The sequence below is a fragment of the Phacochoerus africanus genome, chromosome 9, assembly GCF_016906955.1.
Source record: "Phacochoerus africanus isolate WHEZ1 chromosome 9, ROS_Pafr_v1, whole genome shotgun sequence".
NCBI lineage: Eukaryota > Metazoa > Chordata > Mammalia > Artiodactyla > Suidae > Phacochoerus > Phacochoerus africanus.
This window is the reverse complement of record NC_062552.1, coordinates 63,654,015-63,672,225: the sequence shown is the minus strand read 5'-3', so window position 1 is coordinate 63,672,225 and position 18,211 is coordinate 63,654,015. Positions and strand designations below refer to the sequence as shown.

Genomic DNA, 18,211 nt, shown 5'->3' with positions numbered 1-18,211 from the left:
CATGAGAAGCTTTTTTGAGCTGAAATTTTATTTATCAATGGACGTTTTATTACATATATTAATATATTGTCATTTCACAGGACAAATTAGTCAGGATGTCCACGATTTCAAAGCACTTTGGATTGAAGTACAAAGAAGAATCATACATGTTTAAGGAGCTTGAGAAGGTTCGCAAGGAGACTAAAAAGGATTTTCTCCTACTCAAGCAGAAGTTGGCCTCCAGGCTGCCTGTGGTTGAAGTCTCCGCCTTCGGCCCCCAGACCCCCGGCCCGGTCCGCCCTGGGGAGAAGAGAAGCGTTTGCCGCGAGGGGCCCCTGAAACCATCAGGTTCCCCTCGGGCCAAAGGCCCTGCGGCCCCCGATGCAGCCCTGCGGCAGCCGGTGCCCCGAGATACAGCGCAGCCCCCAGGCCCGAGCCAGGCGGCCGCTCCCGGGAAGACGCAGCCCTTCTGCCCCCAGGACTTCTACTTGCGGAGCTCCGCGTTCCTCCGACACCCGCCCCTGAAGAAGCCGCCGGTCATCGCCTCCAGGGCCGGCACGTCCAGACCCGTGGTCCTGAGGCCGCCGCCCGCGCGCAGGGAGAAGGCCCCGGCGCGTCGGGGTCCCAGGAGCCCGCGGCCCGCGGCCCGCATGCCCGTCCAGGGCCCGGCCCGGGGGCGCGACGCGAGCCAGAGGCCGGCCCCGCTCGGCAAGGCCCGTAAGGCCCCAGAGAGGAAGAGCAGCTCCCCTTCCAGCGACACCAGCGACGCCGAGGCGGCCGGCCGGCGGAGAGGGACGATTCGCACCCGCTTCCTCCGCGAGGGCTCGGGCGGAGAGCTGCGGCGGACCTCCGGGTCACTTTTCAAAACGGACCTCAAGAGCAGCGCGCCGAGCGACGCGCGCGAGGCCGCCCCGCAGACCCCGCAGCCAGCGCGGGCGGTCCCGACGTCCATCGAGGAGATCATCGCCTCCCTGCAGTCCGAGGCCCAGCTGGCCTCGGACCAGACTATCCAGGAGCTTATCCAGAGCGTCCTCGGCCGGAACTACGACATTAAGATGGAAGTAGGTGACCCAGAATAGTATTTCTCCTGGGTAAATGCAACTTTAGGATACACACATAAAATCGCAAAGTGCGTATGGGGCGTTTATTTATAAGCCGGTCAAGCTAGACGAAATGTTGGGGTGTAACACAGGTTCTTTGTACCTTGAATTTTCCCTGGAGAGAGTGTGTCCTCTTTTCGGAGTGAAAGAAATCGAGAGGATATTTCCAAAACTCGTACAAAGAACATTCGTTTTAGATCTGAGTAGTACATCAGGGCAACCTTTCCTTTCAAAGTCTTTGTGACTATTTAGTATTGAAATAGTTGATGTTTTATATGAAAGACTCAGCCTTTTTCAGTACAGTTTAGTACTATTAGCAGTGAATCTGTATCCTAGACGATCTATATATTACTATCAAAAAGTTGAACTTATAAGAGTTCTGTAATATCAGTGAAAACCATTCTCTTAAAATATCTTTTAAAAATTTACTTTATAGGCCTTTCCAGCTATAGAGACGCTAAGAGATTCTTGTGTGCCAAGCAGGGTGGGACATGCTTTATGTGCATTTTTGTCCCAGTAACAACTCTGTCAGATAGATACCTGTAAGAGCCCTATTTTACATGGGAGGCTTCCTGGCTTTAGTGAGGTTAAAAGGATTGGCTCACTGTCCCACAGCTAAGCCATGGCAGATCTGTGATTCCATCCCAGCCAGTCAAACCCCAGAGAGTGGGTTGGAACTATGCCAGGGCCGTCTGTTTGTTGGTTGTGATATGTCCTCAGCAGGGAGCAAAGCTAGATAGGGTCATAGTTTAAGATATTTTGTTCATTATATAGACCTTGCTCTGACAGGGACATTCAAAGTAAAAATAATAATAAGGAAATCTGAGTCCCAGAGAGAGAGGTGGGGGAGGGAGGTAAGGAGGGAAGAAGAGAGAGAGAGAGAGAGGTTTTTTTTTTTTTTTTTTTTGAGAATGGCAATGAGAATGACAGTAAGAGGGCAGAAGATTCTATTACCGTTCTTGGCTGCAGCACCAAACCTCTTGTTAGTACACAGAATACTGCTGCCACATTATGTCTTTAAAATTGTTTCAGCCCCAGAATATACTCCTGGCTGTGATTAAAGGAATGCGATCCTAAAACCCATTAGGGAAACAAAAACATGTAAGGACAAGAGTCCCCAGTGTCTTCTTTGACCTAATGTTTGTTGGCAGAATAGGACAAATGTTTTCAATTAAGACCCACACCTCCCTACGGTTGCTGAACTAGATCAGTGTGGCTGTTCAGGCCATTTCAAAAATGGGTATTTCTAATTAGGTTTTCTTTGAATCTAATAGAAAAAGTAATGACAGTTGCACATTGGAGAGCCTGAACAGAGAGAACAAAGGCCTTGGTGGCTGCCCCTATGAGAAGGAACTCTGACTTGGTCAAGGTGCTTAATGCGAAGAGGGCCTCTATTAGAGGTCTGTACAGTTGGGGAAAATTATACTTTTAGGGCAAGGTCCTATAAGAGAAAGTACACTTCAAAGGGTTCAAATAGAGAATATAAGTAGGAGGAGTATCAAATGACAAATGGACAGTGGGACAGTGAATTCTCTTCTACTGGTATTCCATTTCTCTTGTGTATCCCTTTTCTGGTGCTTCTGATGCTAACCTAGCATTCGGAGTTACCTGAATTGTTTTATGTAGGAGAGTGGCCTGGAGGATTACAGTCAGGAGCCAGGGGTATCAGCTAGCCTTGAGTTAGAAGACTTGGCTCGTTTCAGATTGCTCAGTCCCGTCCCTGCCTTCCATTGTACTGATTTTTAGTGTAGCTAAAAATCAAGATTTCATTCTTGCTTCCCTGGCACCATCAATTCCAGAAGATGGAGCTTTGCATTATTTTGAACAAAGGTGGTTGCAGAAGTCTTATTAGGGTGAGAAGGGAACAGTGGGGCATATGTCAGAATGGCTGTGGCCGGGTAGATAAGAGATAGCGATCACAATATAAGGGTTAAAGTGGTATCGAAATTATGATTTTAAAAATTCTTAAGATTAAGAGTTCCTGTTGTGGCACAGTGGAAACAAATCCGACTAGGAACCATGACGTTGCAGGTTCGATCCCTGGCCTCACTCAGTGGGTTAAGGATCCGGTGTTGCTGTGAGCTGTGGTGTAGGTCACAGACATGGCTTGGATCTGGCATTGCTGTGGCTGTGCTGTAGGCTGGCAGCTGTGGCTCTGATCTGACCCCTAGCCTGGGAATCTCCATGTGCTGCGGGTATGGCCCTAAAAAGCAAAAAGCAAAAACCAAAACCAAAAAACAAAACTAAAGATTAGAATAAGGACATTCATTTTAAGCATTTGGAGTTTATATAAACAACATTCTGTCTGTGATAAGCAAGGAAAATTGTTCTTCACTTTAGACATCTTAATTTGGAGCTGTTCCCTAGAGGGAAAGCCAAAGAATAAGACAGTCTTGGCAGGGTGTGCTGTCTCTGCTTAGAGCTTGGGTAGAGCCCTTCCATACCTAGCATTCAGAGTTCCTCAAACAATTACAGAGGCCAAAAGGTGCACAGAATACCTGAAGATTAAACCCAGCTGCCAAATGTAGGTCAAACATCTCAACCAGGGTTTCTCAACCTTTGCACTTAACTTTTTGGTTTGGATAATTCTTCATTGTGGTTGGCAGTCTTATGAATTGGTAGGATGGTTAGAATTATTCCTGGCTTCTACCCAGTAGATGCCAGTAGTACAATTCTCTCACCACTCTCTGCCCCGGCGCCCCGCACCCCAAATCATGACAGTATCTCTAGATGTTGTCTGAAGAGACCCTGGGGAGAAGGGCGGAACTGCTCTCCCATCAACCTCCCACTGAGTTGAGAACTGCTGGCCTAAACAGTATGCATGTACCATGGCAGGAGGGATAGAAATGTTATAACGTCCTATGTTTGTTTTACTGAGGAGTTCAATGTTATGTGAGACTGAAGTTCAGACACTACCTGAGGATGAAGGAATCAGCCCATCTCGCTTCTGTCATGTGTAGTTGTTTTTGGCTGTATAGCTCAAAAGAAAAATGGCTTAACATGACCTAGGTAAGATGGAATTCATGTTCCAAGATCTTTTATAAACAAGTAGTGTATAGCAGAGTTCCCGTCATGGCTCAGCAGTAACCAGAACCCAACGAGTATCCTTGAAGACTTGGGTTCAATCCCTGGCCTCACTCAGTGGGTTAAGGATCTGGCATTGCTGTGAGTGGTGGTGTAGGTCCCAGACATAGCACGGATCTGGCGTTGTTGTGGCTGTGGTGTAGGCTGGCAGCTACAACTCTGATTTGACCCCTGGTCTGGGAACTTCCCTGTGCCACAGGTGTGGCCCTGAAAAAAAGAAAAAAAAAAAAAAACCAACAAAAACCCCATGAAAACAAACCCAAAACAAATAGTGTATGGCTCACAAGCAAATGTTTCATCATGAAACTTACGCCTAATTTTACTTCAGGAAAGATGAAATAGATGTACTTTTCTCTATTCTTTCTACTAAGTACAACTAAGTACAAACTCTGGACATTATTTATAAGGCAAATGTGCGAAGAACCCCCAAAAGATGGAGAGGAAACAGACTGGCTAGGGACTTTGGGTTCCAAGCAATCCACATAGTAATGGATGTTCAGCTTTTCTTTTTGCCAAGTCTGGCAGACTTGGAGCTAAGTCAAGTCTAAGAAGCTGGCAGCCTAACAATGCCAAGGGGTACAGACAGGAAAAGCCCCAACAGAAGCCTGTTCTCTTTAGCTAAAGAATCAAGAAGGGGGCAGTCTAGTAAGATAAAACTTTTAGACAGTAACTCTGTTGCTTTAGTCAGATACCACAGAAAAATCTATGCACATATCCCTGCTCCCACCAACCAGGGCTGAGTGGGGAGCCTAAATATCCAATATATCACCAGACGGTAACAAGGTACCTCAATTCCTTTCCTAATGGTATAGTCAGTGGAGAGTCAAGATTTTCAGCACTGCCCAGTAAAGAAGCTATCCTCACCCCCCTCCCTTTGTGGAGAATAGTATTGAGACTCACCTATCCCTCCCCACCAGGACAGTATCATAGAGGCACAGTGGGAGCCAGAACCCCTACTCCTGCCAGGAATAACAGGGAACCCCTTACCTCTGGTGTCACTGGAGACCAAGCTGGGAATTTGAACTACTACCCCTACAAGGCAGTAATGAGGCAGCCCCAGCCCTCCTCCTACTGCCTCTACTAGAACAGTTTCAGAGAAAGCCAGCTAAAACGGAAAGTTTAAGATCCAGACTCTCACAATACCCCAAATGTCTAGGTGTCAATAAAAAAATCGCTTGTCCTACCAAGATGTAGGAACATTCGGACTTGAAAAAAAGACAACTGATAATGAATTGAGATGAGAGATGTTAGATTTATCTGGTAAAAATTTTAAAGTGGCCCTCAAAAAAAAAAAAAAAAGCTCCAATGAGCCATAATAATGAGCACATTTGGAACTTAGAAGAGAAGTGGAAAGCCTCAGTAAAGAAACAGAACATATAAAGCAGAACCAAAGAAAAATTTTAGAACTGAAAAATATAGTAACTGAAATAAGAACTCATTTGGATGAGTTCTAGTGGATGGTTCAGAGACCGAATGGAGAGGAAACAGTGGAAAGAATTGCTAAACATGTCGACGGACCAATACAATTTACTCAGTCTGAACAACAGAGACAGTAAACTGGAGGAAAAATAGAGCTTCAGGGGCTTGTGGGACTGATGGATGGCCTTCATGTCATCAAAGTCCCGGAAAACGAGAGAACCCCAGACCAAAGAAACGCAAAAAAATCCACACCAAAGCAGTTAATAGTCAAACTTTTGAAAATTAAAGAAAAAAAGCCTTGAAAGCAATGAGGGGAAAACATCTTGAATGACAGTGGATTTCTTTTCAGGAACTATAGAATTCAAAAGGAATGACCCAACATTTCTCAAATGCTAAAAGAAAAGAACTGTCCATACTCAAATAGACTGTGATAAATTATGTATATATAAATGTAATATCTGGAGCAATGACTAAAAAACTATACAGATTCACTATAAAAAAACACTATAGATAAATAAAAATAGAATTTTAAAAAGTGTTAGTAACCCACAAGAAGGAAAGTAAAAAGTAAAGAGAAGTGAAAAACAGAGGACAAAAAGAAAACAAAAAGTAAAGCGGCAGCTTCAAACTCTAACATATCATTAACTACATTAAATGTAAACGGTCTAAATACACTGATTGAAAGCAGAAATTGGCAAGTGGATTTAATATATAATGCAGTTATTTATTGTTCATGAGAAACTTATTTCCAGTATAATGACATAGGTACATTGCAAGTAAAGCGTGAAAAAAAATATCAGGCATACATTATTCCAAAGAAAGCAGGAGTGGCTCTATTAATTTCAGATAAAGTAGACTTCAGAACAAAGAAAATTTCCAGAGACAAGAATGGGCATTATAACATAAAAGACCAAGAAGACAAAGCACTCCTAAATGTGTATGAACCAAACAACAGAGCTGAAAACTATGTGAAGTAAAAACTGAGAGAAAGAGACAAATCTATAATCATAGTTGAATAGGTCCACACCCTTCTTTCAATAATTGAAAGACATCCAGGCAAATTACTCAAGAATATAGAAGAACTTAAAACCATCAACCATTAGGATCTAATCTACATTTATAGAACACTGTACACTCAATAACAGCAGAATGCACATACTTGTCAACTGTCCATGGAATGTATACTAAGACCACTTCTGGACTATAAATGCAACGAGAATTGACATCATTTAGAGTGTATTCTCTTACCATAATGGAATAACAAAAATAGAAATTAGTAATAGAATGATAGTAGGAAAATCTCCAAACACTTGGAAACTAAACAATGTAATTCTAAGTAATCCATAGGTCAGTGGGGAAGTCTCAGAGGAATTTTTAAAAATTGAAGTAAATTAGTATAAATGTACTCAATATCAAAATTTTGGGTCATAAATACAGCAGTGCATTTGTCCTAGAGAAACGAAAACTTACATTCAAACAAAAACACATGATGAATGTTCATAGCTGCTTTTATTACTTAATAACCAAAAACTAGGAATAACCCAGGTGTCCTTCTAGGAGTAAATGGATATATTACTCAGCAATAGAAACAAACGAAATACCGATGCCTATAATCACTTGGGGGCCTCTCCAGAAAATTATTGAGACAAAAAAATCCAATCTCTCAGTGTTACATACTGTGTAATTCCATTTATACCACATTCTTAAAATGGTTAAATTATAGGAATGGAGAAGAGATTTGTGTTTGCCAGCGGGTGAGGACAGCCTTGTAGTAGGGGATGGTGAGAGCAGAGTGTGTGGCTTTAGCAAGGCAATATGGGAAATCCTTGTGATGATGATGTTTTGTATCTTGACTGTATCAGTGTCAGTATCCTGGTTGTGATTTTGTATCGCTTTTGCATGATATTCCTCTTGGGGTATCTCTATATATTATTTTTTTACAAGTGAATGTGAATTTATAATTATCTCAAAATAGAAACTTTAATTAAAATGTTAACAGGTTCTCTATAAAAGTTTATGCTTCTTTTTGCAAATTATAAGAAGATACATAAGGAAATAATAATAAATTCTCTTCTAAGCTCCCCTCAACTTATAATTGTTGTTAAGCCTTTTGCATATATCTAAATTCTTTAGTACAGATGTGTACACATATGTGCATATATGTTTTTTTTTCTTATAAAAATAAGAACATATGGTATACTTTATTCTGCAACTTACTTTCTGACTCATATCAATGGATATGTATAGTTTTTAATTCTTTTAAATAGCCGCATATTATTCCACAATATTTAAACACTTCCTTGCCTCTTTGCTTTTCAAATTTTAACTTTCCCTATTCTAGAAACAAAGTTTTGCCCATTGAAAGTATAAATCAGATAACCTACCAGGATCTGGGCAAAGAAAAACAATCTCTTGTTTAGATGTCACCAGTACAATTGGGAGGGGCTAGTCTGGGGAAGTCTTTTCTGAGTAACAGACGTGTTATACTTTTCTCTTACACATTCCCTTTGTGCAGTACCTTATTGTTCTCATAGATTAACAACTTAAACTGGTACAAATGATGTAATGGTTAAGAATTTTTTTTTCTTTCTTTTTTTTTTGTCTTTTTGCCTTTTCTAGGGCCTCTCCCGCGGCATATGGAGGTTCCCAGGCTAGGGGTCGAATCGGAGCTGTAGCCACTGGCCTACACCAGAGCCACAGCAACGCGGGATCCGAGCCAAGTCTGCAACCCACACCACAGCTCACAGCAACGCCGGATCCTTAGCCTACTGAGCAAGGGCAGGGATCGAACCCGCAACCTCATGGTTCCTAGTCGGATTCGTTAATCACTGCGCCATGATGGGAACTCCCAAGAATTTTCTTGATTTATAGTTTTTTTTTCCCCTCTAAAGTTTTAAAGTCTCTCAGATAACGTTTGGATGCCTTCAATAAATACACAATGCCTATGTATTTAATGTTCATTTACCTTTAAAAGGTTGAAAATAAGATATTTTATTAGTTCTTGAGAGAAAATTCCTATTCCTTTAGCTGGTTTGGTTATAATAATAATTTTGAACTAAGCTAGAAGTTGTTCCTTTATTATTATTATTATTATTTTACTTTTTGAAGTCACACATGTAGCATGTAGAGGTTCCTGGGCTGGGGGTCAAATCAGAGCTGCAGCTGAGGCCTATGCCACAGCAATACTAGATCCAAGCCATATCTATGAGCTATGCTGCATCTTGTAGCAATGCTGGATCCCTAACTCACTGAGCAAGGGCAAGGATTGAGCCTGTATCTTCACACACACTTTGTCAAGTCCTTAATAGAATGTGCTGGTATCCAATAAAATATAAATTTATTTTAAAGGAACAACTCTAGGAGTTTCCACTGTGGCTCAGACAAAAAAAAAAAAAGTAATCAGTTTTCACATATGCTGCAGTTAGAGTACATGTGAGGTAAAGTGAATAATTTTTAAATGTCAGCAAAATCGCTTTTTCTGGCTACTTCAGGTACAGTTACTTTGATATTTAGGATAAAGACATTTCCCCTCTGTGGATTGTTATTTCAATACCTAACTCAGTTTTAATTTTTATTTTCTAATGTAAACCTTTAAAATTTTTGTTGTTGTTGTTGTCTTTTTAGGGCAGTACCCACCGTATATGGAAGTTCCCAGGCTAGGGGTAGAATCAGAGCTGTAGCTGCCAGCATACGCCACAGACACAGCAACGCGGGACCTGAGCCACATCTACGACCTACACCACAGCTCACAGCAACACCAGATCCTTAATCCACTGAGCAAGGCCAGGGATCGTACTCTTGTCCTCATGGATACTAGTCAGATTCATTTCCACTGAGCCACAAAGAGAACTCCTAGACTTTTTAAATTTTAAGGACTAGTCCAAGGGCTTAGAATCTCCTTCACTGAGCAGTGAAGTGGACACAGCTGATAAACTGCATTGAAAATCCAGCACTAATTACAACCCCACCGTTGTGCAATTTTGGTCCTTTTTAAAGGTAATTTTTGTGATATCTTTATGTCATGATTTTTATCTATTCCTTGTAAAATGAGAGGAAAAAGAGTTTATGCAATTTTAAGCCATTTAAAAAAATGTAAAGTTGGTATCAGGGCTTAGAATAATATGGCTACCTTGACAGCAAGATGAATCAACTGAATGTCCCAGTTAGGTTACATGTTGACTTGTTGTACACAGGAAGCTATCTATTTTCTATTACTAAAAACTACAGTATTTGATTGTGATTTAATTCCATCCTTCTGTACTTATAAAACAGCCTGAAGCTAGGCAGCTATATTCTTTACAAGGCTAGTTTTAAAGCATTATAGGTAAACATGTGGGTTTTAAAAATGGGTAAATAAATAGCTTTGACAGGAAAATCAAAGTCTTGAGAACTAGCCAGCCAAAGTCATGTTTGAACACCTTTCTTCTCAAGTGGAAATAATCTAATAGCCTGTGCAGTGCATTATCCAGTTGCTGAATATAAATGTCATTTTGGGGAGAATCATCTTTTACAAGTACCTGGTTTCCTTAGATCACTGTAAAGTGCCCTGAATCTTGGTCTCACTGTAGTGAAGGATGGCTTGACAAAATCAGCCGTATTTATTATCTTTACAAGTTTTTATGAGCATAGTAGGAAAAAGGTTAAATTCTTAGTCTATTGCATTGAAACTAAAAAGAACACATTCTCATTGAATAACTTTGCTTTTGCGTATTCTACTTTGTGTTATTATATGGAAAAGAACTTTCAGAGTCCTGTGATAAATTTTTCCATAGTGTTTTCTCACCCTCGTTTTTCATTAAAATGGTGTCTTGAGCCAGAAGGTAACCTAATTAACTTTGTATTATAGATAACAAAACAGATCCACTGAGCGAAAGTCCATACAGACAGTTAGCATAGTTGGGATCAGAGCCCATTTAGTCCTTTGGACAGCCAGACCGGAATTGTTTTTATTCTTATTACATCATGTTGATAGCAGTTCCTTTTCCCCTTTTGCTCCATCTTCCCTTATTTTTTTTCCCTCATTGTCTTAAGACCTAGACCCCAGGTCCAGAATGATTTCTCACCATGATTTCTCCCCTCTCAGAGCTCTGTGATGACTGCATTTGTGAGAGGCCCATCACACTCTCCTGTCCTGGAATGGCCACCTTTAGCCTCTTGCTGATGACTTCTGAGCCCAGCACACTTAGGGATGGGAAAGGTCAGCCAGAAGCAGGGATTTGCTGCTTACAGAGCCCTGTGGAGACTATGGGACTCAGGCTAAGATTGTAAAGTGAAAGAATACAGGTGGGATGAGTTTTTTTTTTTTTGGTCTTTTTAGGGATGCACCTGCAGCATATGGCGGTTCACAGGGTAGGGGTTGAATCCAAGCTGTAGCTGCCAGGCTACACCACAGCCATAGCAATGCAGGATCCGAGCTGCGTCTGTGACCTACACCACAGCTCATGGCAATGCTCATCCTTAACCCCCTGGGCAAGGCCAGGGATTGAACCTGCAGCCTCATGGATGCTAGTCAGATTCGTTTCTACTGAGCCATGACAGGAACTCCAAGATGGGATGAATTATAGGTAATGATGACGTTAGTAGCTGGTATGTGATCACTAACCAGTTATACATGATCAAGTATCACTGATTCTACCAACCTAGGTTGCTGTTACCCTGAATAAAAGATAAAATCACTATTATCTGCCATCTCTCATGGCAGAATAACAGTCTGACCCACTTCTACTCCATCTTCGAGTTTTTTTTTGGGGGGGGTCTTTTTTCCTTTTCTAGGGCCGTTCCCGTGGCATATGGAGGTTCCCAGGCTAGGGGTTGAATCAGAGCTGTAGCCACCAGCCTACTCCAGAGCCACAGCAACGCAGGATCTGAGCTGCGTCTGTGACCTACACCGCAGCTCATAGCAATGCCGGTTCTGTAACCCACTGAGCAAGGCCAGAGATCGAACCCACAACCTCATCGTTCCTAGTCGGAGTTGTTAACCACTCACTGAGCCATGGCGAGAACTCCTTATTAGCTTTTATTTTGAAATCCTTGAGTTATTCTCAAAGGGAAGAAATGCCCACAGGTACTTTTTCTTCCTAGCTCAGTAGTATAGATTATGGGTTCCTGTCCTTTTGGGAGAGGAGAGCTACCTTTGACATACTTGAAATCTCATTATTTGTGGCGGGTTGAGGTCTTGTTGAGACTCCTTGACTTGAGAGAATGGAGTGTGTCAGCAGTGGCCTGACCAGGAATTCCCAAGAGGTAGGAGGAAGGGTCAATGCTTTGTATATTATCTAAGTAAGAATGCAGGGTTGCCATGATCACATGCTTAACTGTTCATTGGCATCCTGGTCATCAGATTTAGCCAGTCTTTTTTTTTTTTTTTTTGTCTTTTTGCTATTTCTTTGGGCCACTCCCCATGGCATATGGAGGTTCCCAGGCTAGGGGTCGAATCAGAGCTGTAGTCACTGGCCTACGCCAGAGCCACAGCAATGCGGGATTCGAGCCAAGTCTGCAACCTACACCACAGCTCACAGCAACGCCGGATCCTTAGCCTACTGAGCAAGGGCAGGGACCGAACCTGCAACCTCATGGTTCCTAGTGGGATTCGTTAACCACTGCGCCACGACGGGAACTCCTGATTTAGCCAGTCTTGATAATGAGTGAAACCTATTGCACCCTCCACCTTTTTCCCACCTCTTAAATTGGTAGTCTGTCTTCTCTTTAGATCTCACAGATAATACAGTAAATAAAATTCCTGTCTTTTTCTTGGCTTACTACAAATTTATTAGGCACACAGGAGATTATAATAAAGCCAGACCTCATCATTTCAGCCAGATTTCCCCTCAAGAACATCTCTAGTATCAAGCTCTTCATCTCTTAATCATTGGAAATCAAGTTCTGAAGAAATGAAAGATTGAGACAACTGAGACACTTTTCATTGTTCTGGTTTCATTATGCTGTTGAGACCTGCCTAGATGTACAGTTTTTGGCAATCAGTTATTTCTCTGAAAAGTGATTATTAGACAGTTCACTGAATTAGGCTTTTTATGCATGACTCTGTTCTGTTGCTCTTTAGGGTTAAGTGAAAAAGCTTATTAAATATCCATTTACAGTGGAATCTTTGAAAATGCTAAATGGAATGCATAATTCATATAGGCTGTCACTAGTACAATGCCAAGTCAGTTTAGCCAAATATCAAGTAACAAGGAAATGGGAGTAAGCGGCAGTCCTTAATAGAACTAGTTCAGGGCAGCTAATGGCTGCAGATAATCCAAAAACCCAAAATAACAGTGACTTATACAAGATAGAAGTTTATTTCTCTCTTGTAAAAAAGTCATGTGAAAGGTAATGTTGGACAGTATCCTGCCATCTTGTTGCTTCACTGATTATAACCCCTATTACTAAGGTCAACTCAAGGTCCAATATGGATGCTCTGGCCATCACATCTGCCTTCTAGCCAGCAGGAAGGCTTTAAGCAAGAAAAGCATGTGCCTATAGTTTCCCACCACTTCTGCTTATATTTCATTAGCCCGAACTTAGCTGCATGACCACATCTACCTATAAAAGATGGTAAAAATGGGATCACTATTCTGGGCAGCTGTACAGCAAGGTTCACATTCTATTACTATGCAGGGGGGTAGAAGAGATATTGGATCGGATTCTGTCATTGTTTCTATGGGTCATGCATCGTCTGTGGAGACTTTTGTGGCTCAAAGAGTTATGACCTCTTTCAGTAAAGGTTTATTGAGCACCTGCAATGTTTAGCATTGTACTAGGCACAAAATGTTGGAAGACTGTGTATGCAACACAGTTTTTAGCTTTAAGGAGTTAAGTAACCTAACAAGAGATCTAGATGACGGTGGAAACTAATAGAGAAAACCCTGGAATTGCAGTTTGATGATTTAGATAGAGATCCTTGACTTGTAATTTATTTGTTCCTTAAAATTACTGGTGCCTCAGTTTTCTCATCCGTGTAGTAGAGTTAATGATGCTTACTTTACAATACTGTGAGAGTAGAATGATCTTCAATAAAATGGCACATGTTAAGTATACTGCAATTCTTTTTTTTTTTTTTGGTCTTTTTGTCTTTTCTAGGGTTGCACCCATGGCATAGGGAGGTTCCCGCCAGCCTAAGCCAGAGCCACAGCAACGTGGGATCCGAGCTGCATCTGCAACCTATACCATAGCTCACGGCAATGCTGGATCCTTAACCCACTGAGCAAGGCCAGGGATCCAACCTGCAACCTCATGGTTCCTAGTCGGATTCGTTAACCACTGCGCCATGATGGGAACTCCCAAATATACTGCAGTTCTTAAAGGTTCTTTAACATTATTTCCCCATTGCCTCTCAGTAAAATTGAGCCACCTGCATTCCCACAAACATTGAGTACCAGTCTGTTTCTCTACATCCTCACCAGCACTGTGCATTACTGTGTTTTAGTATCTTTGGTGCTTTGAAGGCTGATGGCTTTCCAATACTTTTCAGCTCTGGAAACCTTTCTTAAAATGAAATATTCAATGAATATTTAATATTCTGAACATTTAATAGCATGACAGCAGTGTGTCAATTGGGAGTGAGGGACCTGGGGCCTACCTGCTATATTCAGGCTCTTGCCAGCATATTCTTTGCCCGTTAAGACATTTGCCTGTCCATTCAGTTTAATTAATTTATATCTGGTACCATACAAGACACTGGGAAACAGCAATGAACAAATGAAGTCCCGGTTTTCTTGAGGCACTCTGCGTTCTAGAGACAGCAGGCAGAGAGTAAACAAATCAGTAATGTCTCAAGTGGCAGTAAGTGACATAAAGAAGAATAATGCAGGATGAGAGAGAGAGAGAGCATGATGAAGTGGCAAGGTGTTTAAATTAGATGGTCAGGAAAGGATTGTAAGAGAACATGGCATTTGAGCAGAGGTCTGAAGGAAGTGGTGGATGGAGCAGGCCATGCACTTCATGTTTGGGGGAAGATCATTCTAGCAAAGGGAAGAAATATTGTGAACCTCCAAGGCAGGAATGTTCCTCTGGTGTCTGAGAACAGCAAGGTGGGGGGCCTTCAGTGGGGAGTGTGGTAGGAGGTTGTAGAGGAGAGAAGTGGTGGAGGGAGACCAGAGAGGTGTGTGTCGGAGTAATCCACGTGAGAGATGATAGTGGCTTGAGTCAACTATGGTGATAGTGGTGGAAAGGAAGTGAGAAAGAGTCTAACTTAGCTTGTATTTTGAAGGTTGCTTATAGGATGAACGTGTGGTGAGAGAAGAGTAAAGAATGACTCCATGGTTTTTGGTGGTGAAACTAACTGGTAGAATATAGTTTGCATTTTCCGAGATGGTGAAGACCAAAGGTGAGCCAGGTTGTGGGGTTGATTTAAATTTGAGGTGCCTAATGTAATTCCAAGCGGAGATGTTGACTAGGCAATTACTTATAATTCTGGAGGTCAAAGGGGAGGTTAGGCTAGATAGACTGTGAATCATCAGGGATTGGATTGAATTTATTAGACTGGAAGAGATGACCAAGAGGAAGAGTATAGTTGGAAAAGAGAAGAAATCTAAGGACTAAGAGCCCTAGAGTCCACCATTGTTTAGAGGCTGAGAGAAGAGGTAGAATGGACAAACGAAACTAAGAAGAGCCAGATATGGGAGGAAAGCCAGGAGAAGGTATATAGTGTCTTGGAAACCAAGTGAAGAAAGTATTTCCAGAAGGATGTGATAACTGTGTTAAATCCTACTGGGTCAAGTAATATGAGCACTGTAAGGTTTAACTAATTTTTTTTTGATTGTTGTTTTTTTCTTTTTAATTTTATTAGAATATAGTTGACTTACATAGCTGTTTTAATTTCAAGTGTACATCAAAGTAAATCAGTTATACATATATCCATTCCTTCTCAGATTCTTTCCCATATAGGTTATTACACAGTGTTGAGTAGATTTCCTTATGCTATACAATAGGTACTTGTTACCCATCTATTTTATATATAGTAGTGTGTATATATCGATCCCAACCCCAAGATTTATTCTCCCCACCCCCATATTTCCCCTTTGGTAAACATAATTTTGGTTTTGAAATCCTTGAATTTGTTTGTTTTGTAAGTTCTATTGTATAATTTTTTATTAGATTCCACCTATTAGTGATCTTATATAATATTTGTCTTTCTCCTTCTGACTTACTTCACTTAGTATGATAATTTCTAAGTCCATCCATGTTGCTGCAAATGGCATTATTTCATGCTTTTTTATGGTTGAATAATATTCCATTAAATATGTACCACACTTTGTATGTTTGTTTGTTTGATGTCTTTTTAGGGCTGCACCCATGGCATATGGAGATTCCCATGCTAGGGGTTGAATTGGAGCTGTAGTTGCTGGCTATGTCACAGCCACAGCAATGCGGGATCTGAGCCATGCCTGTGACCTACACCACGGCTCACCACAACCTGGATCCTTAATCCACTTAGCGAGGCCAGGGATCAAACCTGAGTCCTCCTGGGTACTAGTCAGATTTGTTTCCACTGAGCCACAATGGAAACTCCCACATCTTTATCCAGTCCTTTGCTGGATGGACATTTAGGTTGCTTCCATAGCCTTTAACTGTAATGTTTTAACTATAACATTTAACGATACACACACACACACACCTTATAGATTTTATCGCTCTTGTGAATGAGATTTTTTTTTTCTTTTTAGGGCTGTACCCACGGCATATGAAAGTTTCCAGGCTAGGGGTCAAATCAGAGCGGTAGCTGCCTGCCTACACCACAGTCACAGCCACACCATATCTGAGCTGTGTCTGTGACCTACACCACAGCTCATGGCAACGCCAGATCCTTAACCCACTGATCAAGGTCAGGGATCAAACCTTATGGATACTAGCTGGGTTCATTATCACTGAGCCACAATGGGAACTCCCTGTGAGTGGATGTTTAAAACAATTTTTTAAATTATAGTTGATTTACAGTATTGTGTCAATTTCTGCTGTACAGCAAAGTGACCTAGTCATTTATATATATATATATAGATATAATATATAATATATTATATATGCATATTATCTCATGTTATTATCCATCATGGTCTATTCCAAGAGATTGGATATAGTTCCCTGTGCTATACAGTAGGGCCTCCTTGCTTATCCATTCTAAATGTAATAGTTTGCATCTACTAACCCCAAACTCCCTGTTCATCCCACTCTCTCCCCCTCCCCTTGGCACCCACATGTCTGTCTTCCATATCTGTGAGTCTGTTTCTGTTTTGTAGGTAGATTCACTTGTGCCACATTTTAGATTCTGCATATAAATGATATTATATGCTATTTGTCTTTCTATTTCTGTCTTACTTCATCTAGTATGAGAACCTTTAGTTGCATCTCTGTTGCTTCATTACTTTGTTCCTTTTTATGTCTGAGTAGTATTCTATTGTGTCTATATACCACATCTTCTTAATCCTGAATGAGATTTTTTTTTCTGTTTACATTTTCAAATTGTTTATTACCATATTGGTTTTAACGTCTTGATCATGTATCCCATAACCTCTCTGAACTCTCTTATTTGTTCTAGTAGTTTGCCTGTAGAATTTCTTGTTTAATAAAATGTGTGTTGAATGAAAGTGTTGATAGTGAGCATCCCTATTTTATTTCTGAATTTAAAACAAAGGCTTGGTTCTTAGTTTCACTACTGAGTATTATGTTTACCATAGTTTTTTTAATGATTTTTATTTTTTTCCATTATAGCTGGTTTACAGTGTTCTGTCAATTTTTTACTGTGCAGCAAGGTGACAGATACTCTGATAGATTTCACTTCCTTTATTAGCTTGCTAGGAATTTTTATCATTAGTGAATGCTGAATTTTCATGAATTCTTTTTTGCCTCTTTTATCTGTTGTGATATTAGTTCATATGAACTATTCTTGCATTTTGAGAAAACATACTTGTTTATGTTACAGTGTGTTTTTATACAGTGAGAATTTCTATTGTGGTTTTACATTTATTTTCATATGTGAGATTATTGTATACTTTTTTTTCTTGTGCTGTCCTTGCCCATTTTTGGTATTAAGGTTGTACTAGCCATATAAGTTAGGTGCTTTCTGTCTTTATCTGGTTCTTCGAAAACAGTTTATGTAGGAGAGGGGCTGGAATTCCCATGTGGTGCATGCAGTGGGTTAAGGATCTGGTGGTGTCACTGTAGCAGCTTGGGTCACAGCTGTAGGATGGGTTTGATCCCTGGCCTTGGAATTTCTACATGCCACAGCTGCAGCCAAAAAAAAAAAAAAAAAAAAAAAAGGGAAAAGAGAGAGAAGGGTTACTTGTTCCTTCAAAGCTTCGTAACTTTCACTTGCAGTATCTTGACTGGTGTCTTGTGTAAAGAGATTTTTAAAAACTTAGTTTCTTCAATGACTCTTAATTTATTCAGGCTTTCAATTCCCCCTCTCCCCCTAGGTTAATTTTGTTACATGTATTTTTAGATTTTTTTTCTTTTTAGGGCCACACCCGAGCATATGGAGGTTCCCAGGCTAGGGGTCTAATTGGAGCTACAGCTGCCAGCCTATAGCACGGCCACAGCAAGGTCAGATCAGAGCCACATGTGTGACCCACACCACAGCTCATGGCAACGCCAGATCCTTTACCCACTGAGCGAGGCCCAGGATTGAACCCACA

The 18,211-nt window shown here is 41.1% G+C and overlaps 1 protein-coding gene across 1 annotated transcript in view; it reads left to right on the top strand.

Moving 5' to 3' along the window:
* Positions 1–1,058, top strand: part of LOC125136638 (sterile alpha motif domain-containing protein 1-like) — a 28,073-nt gene extending 27,015 nt beyond the window's left edge. The window contains exon 2 of the mRNA XM_047797474.1: positions 81–1,058. Within this exon, the coding sequence (XP_047653430.1) occupies positions 96–1,058 (963 nt within the window). The 5' untranslated portion in view covers positions 81–95. The remainder of the gene's footprint in view (positions 1–80) is intronic.
* Positions 1,059–18,211: the final 17,153 nt, after the last annotated feature.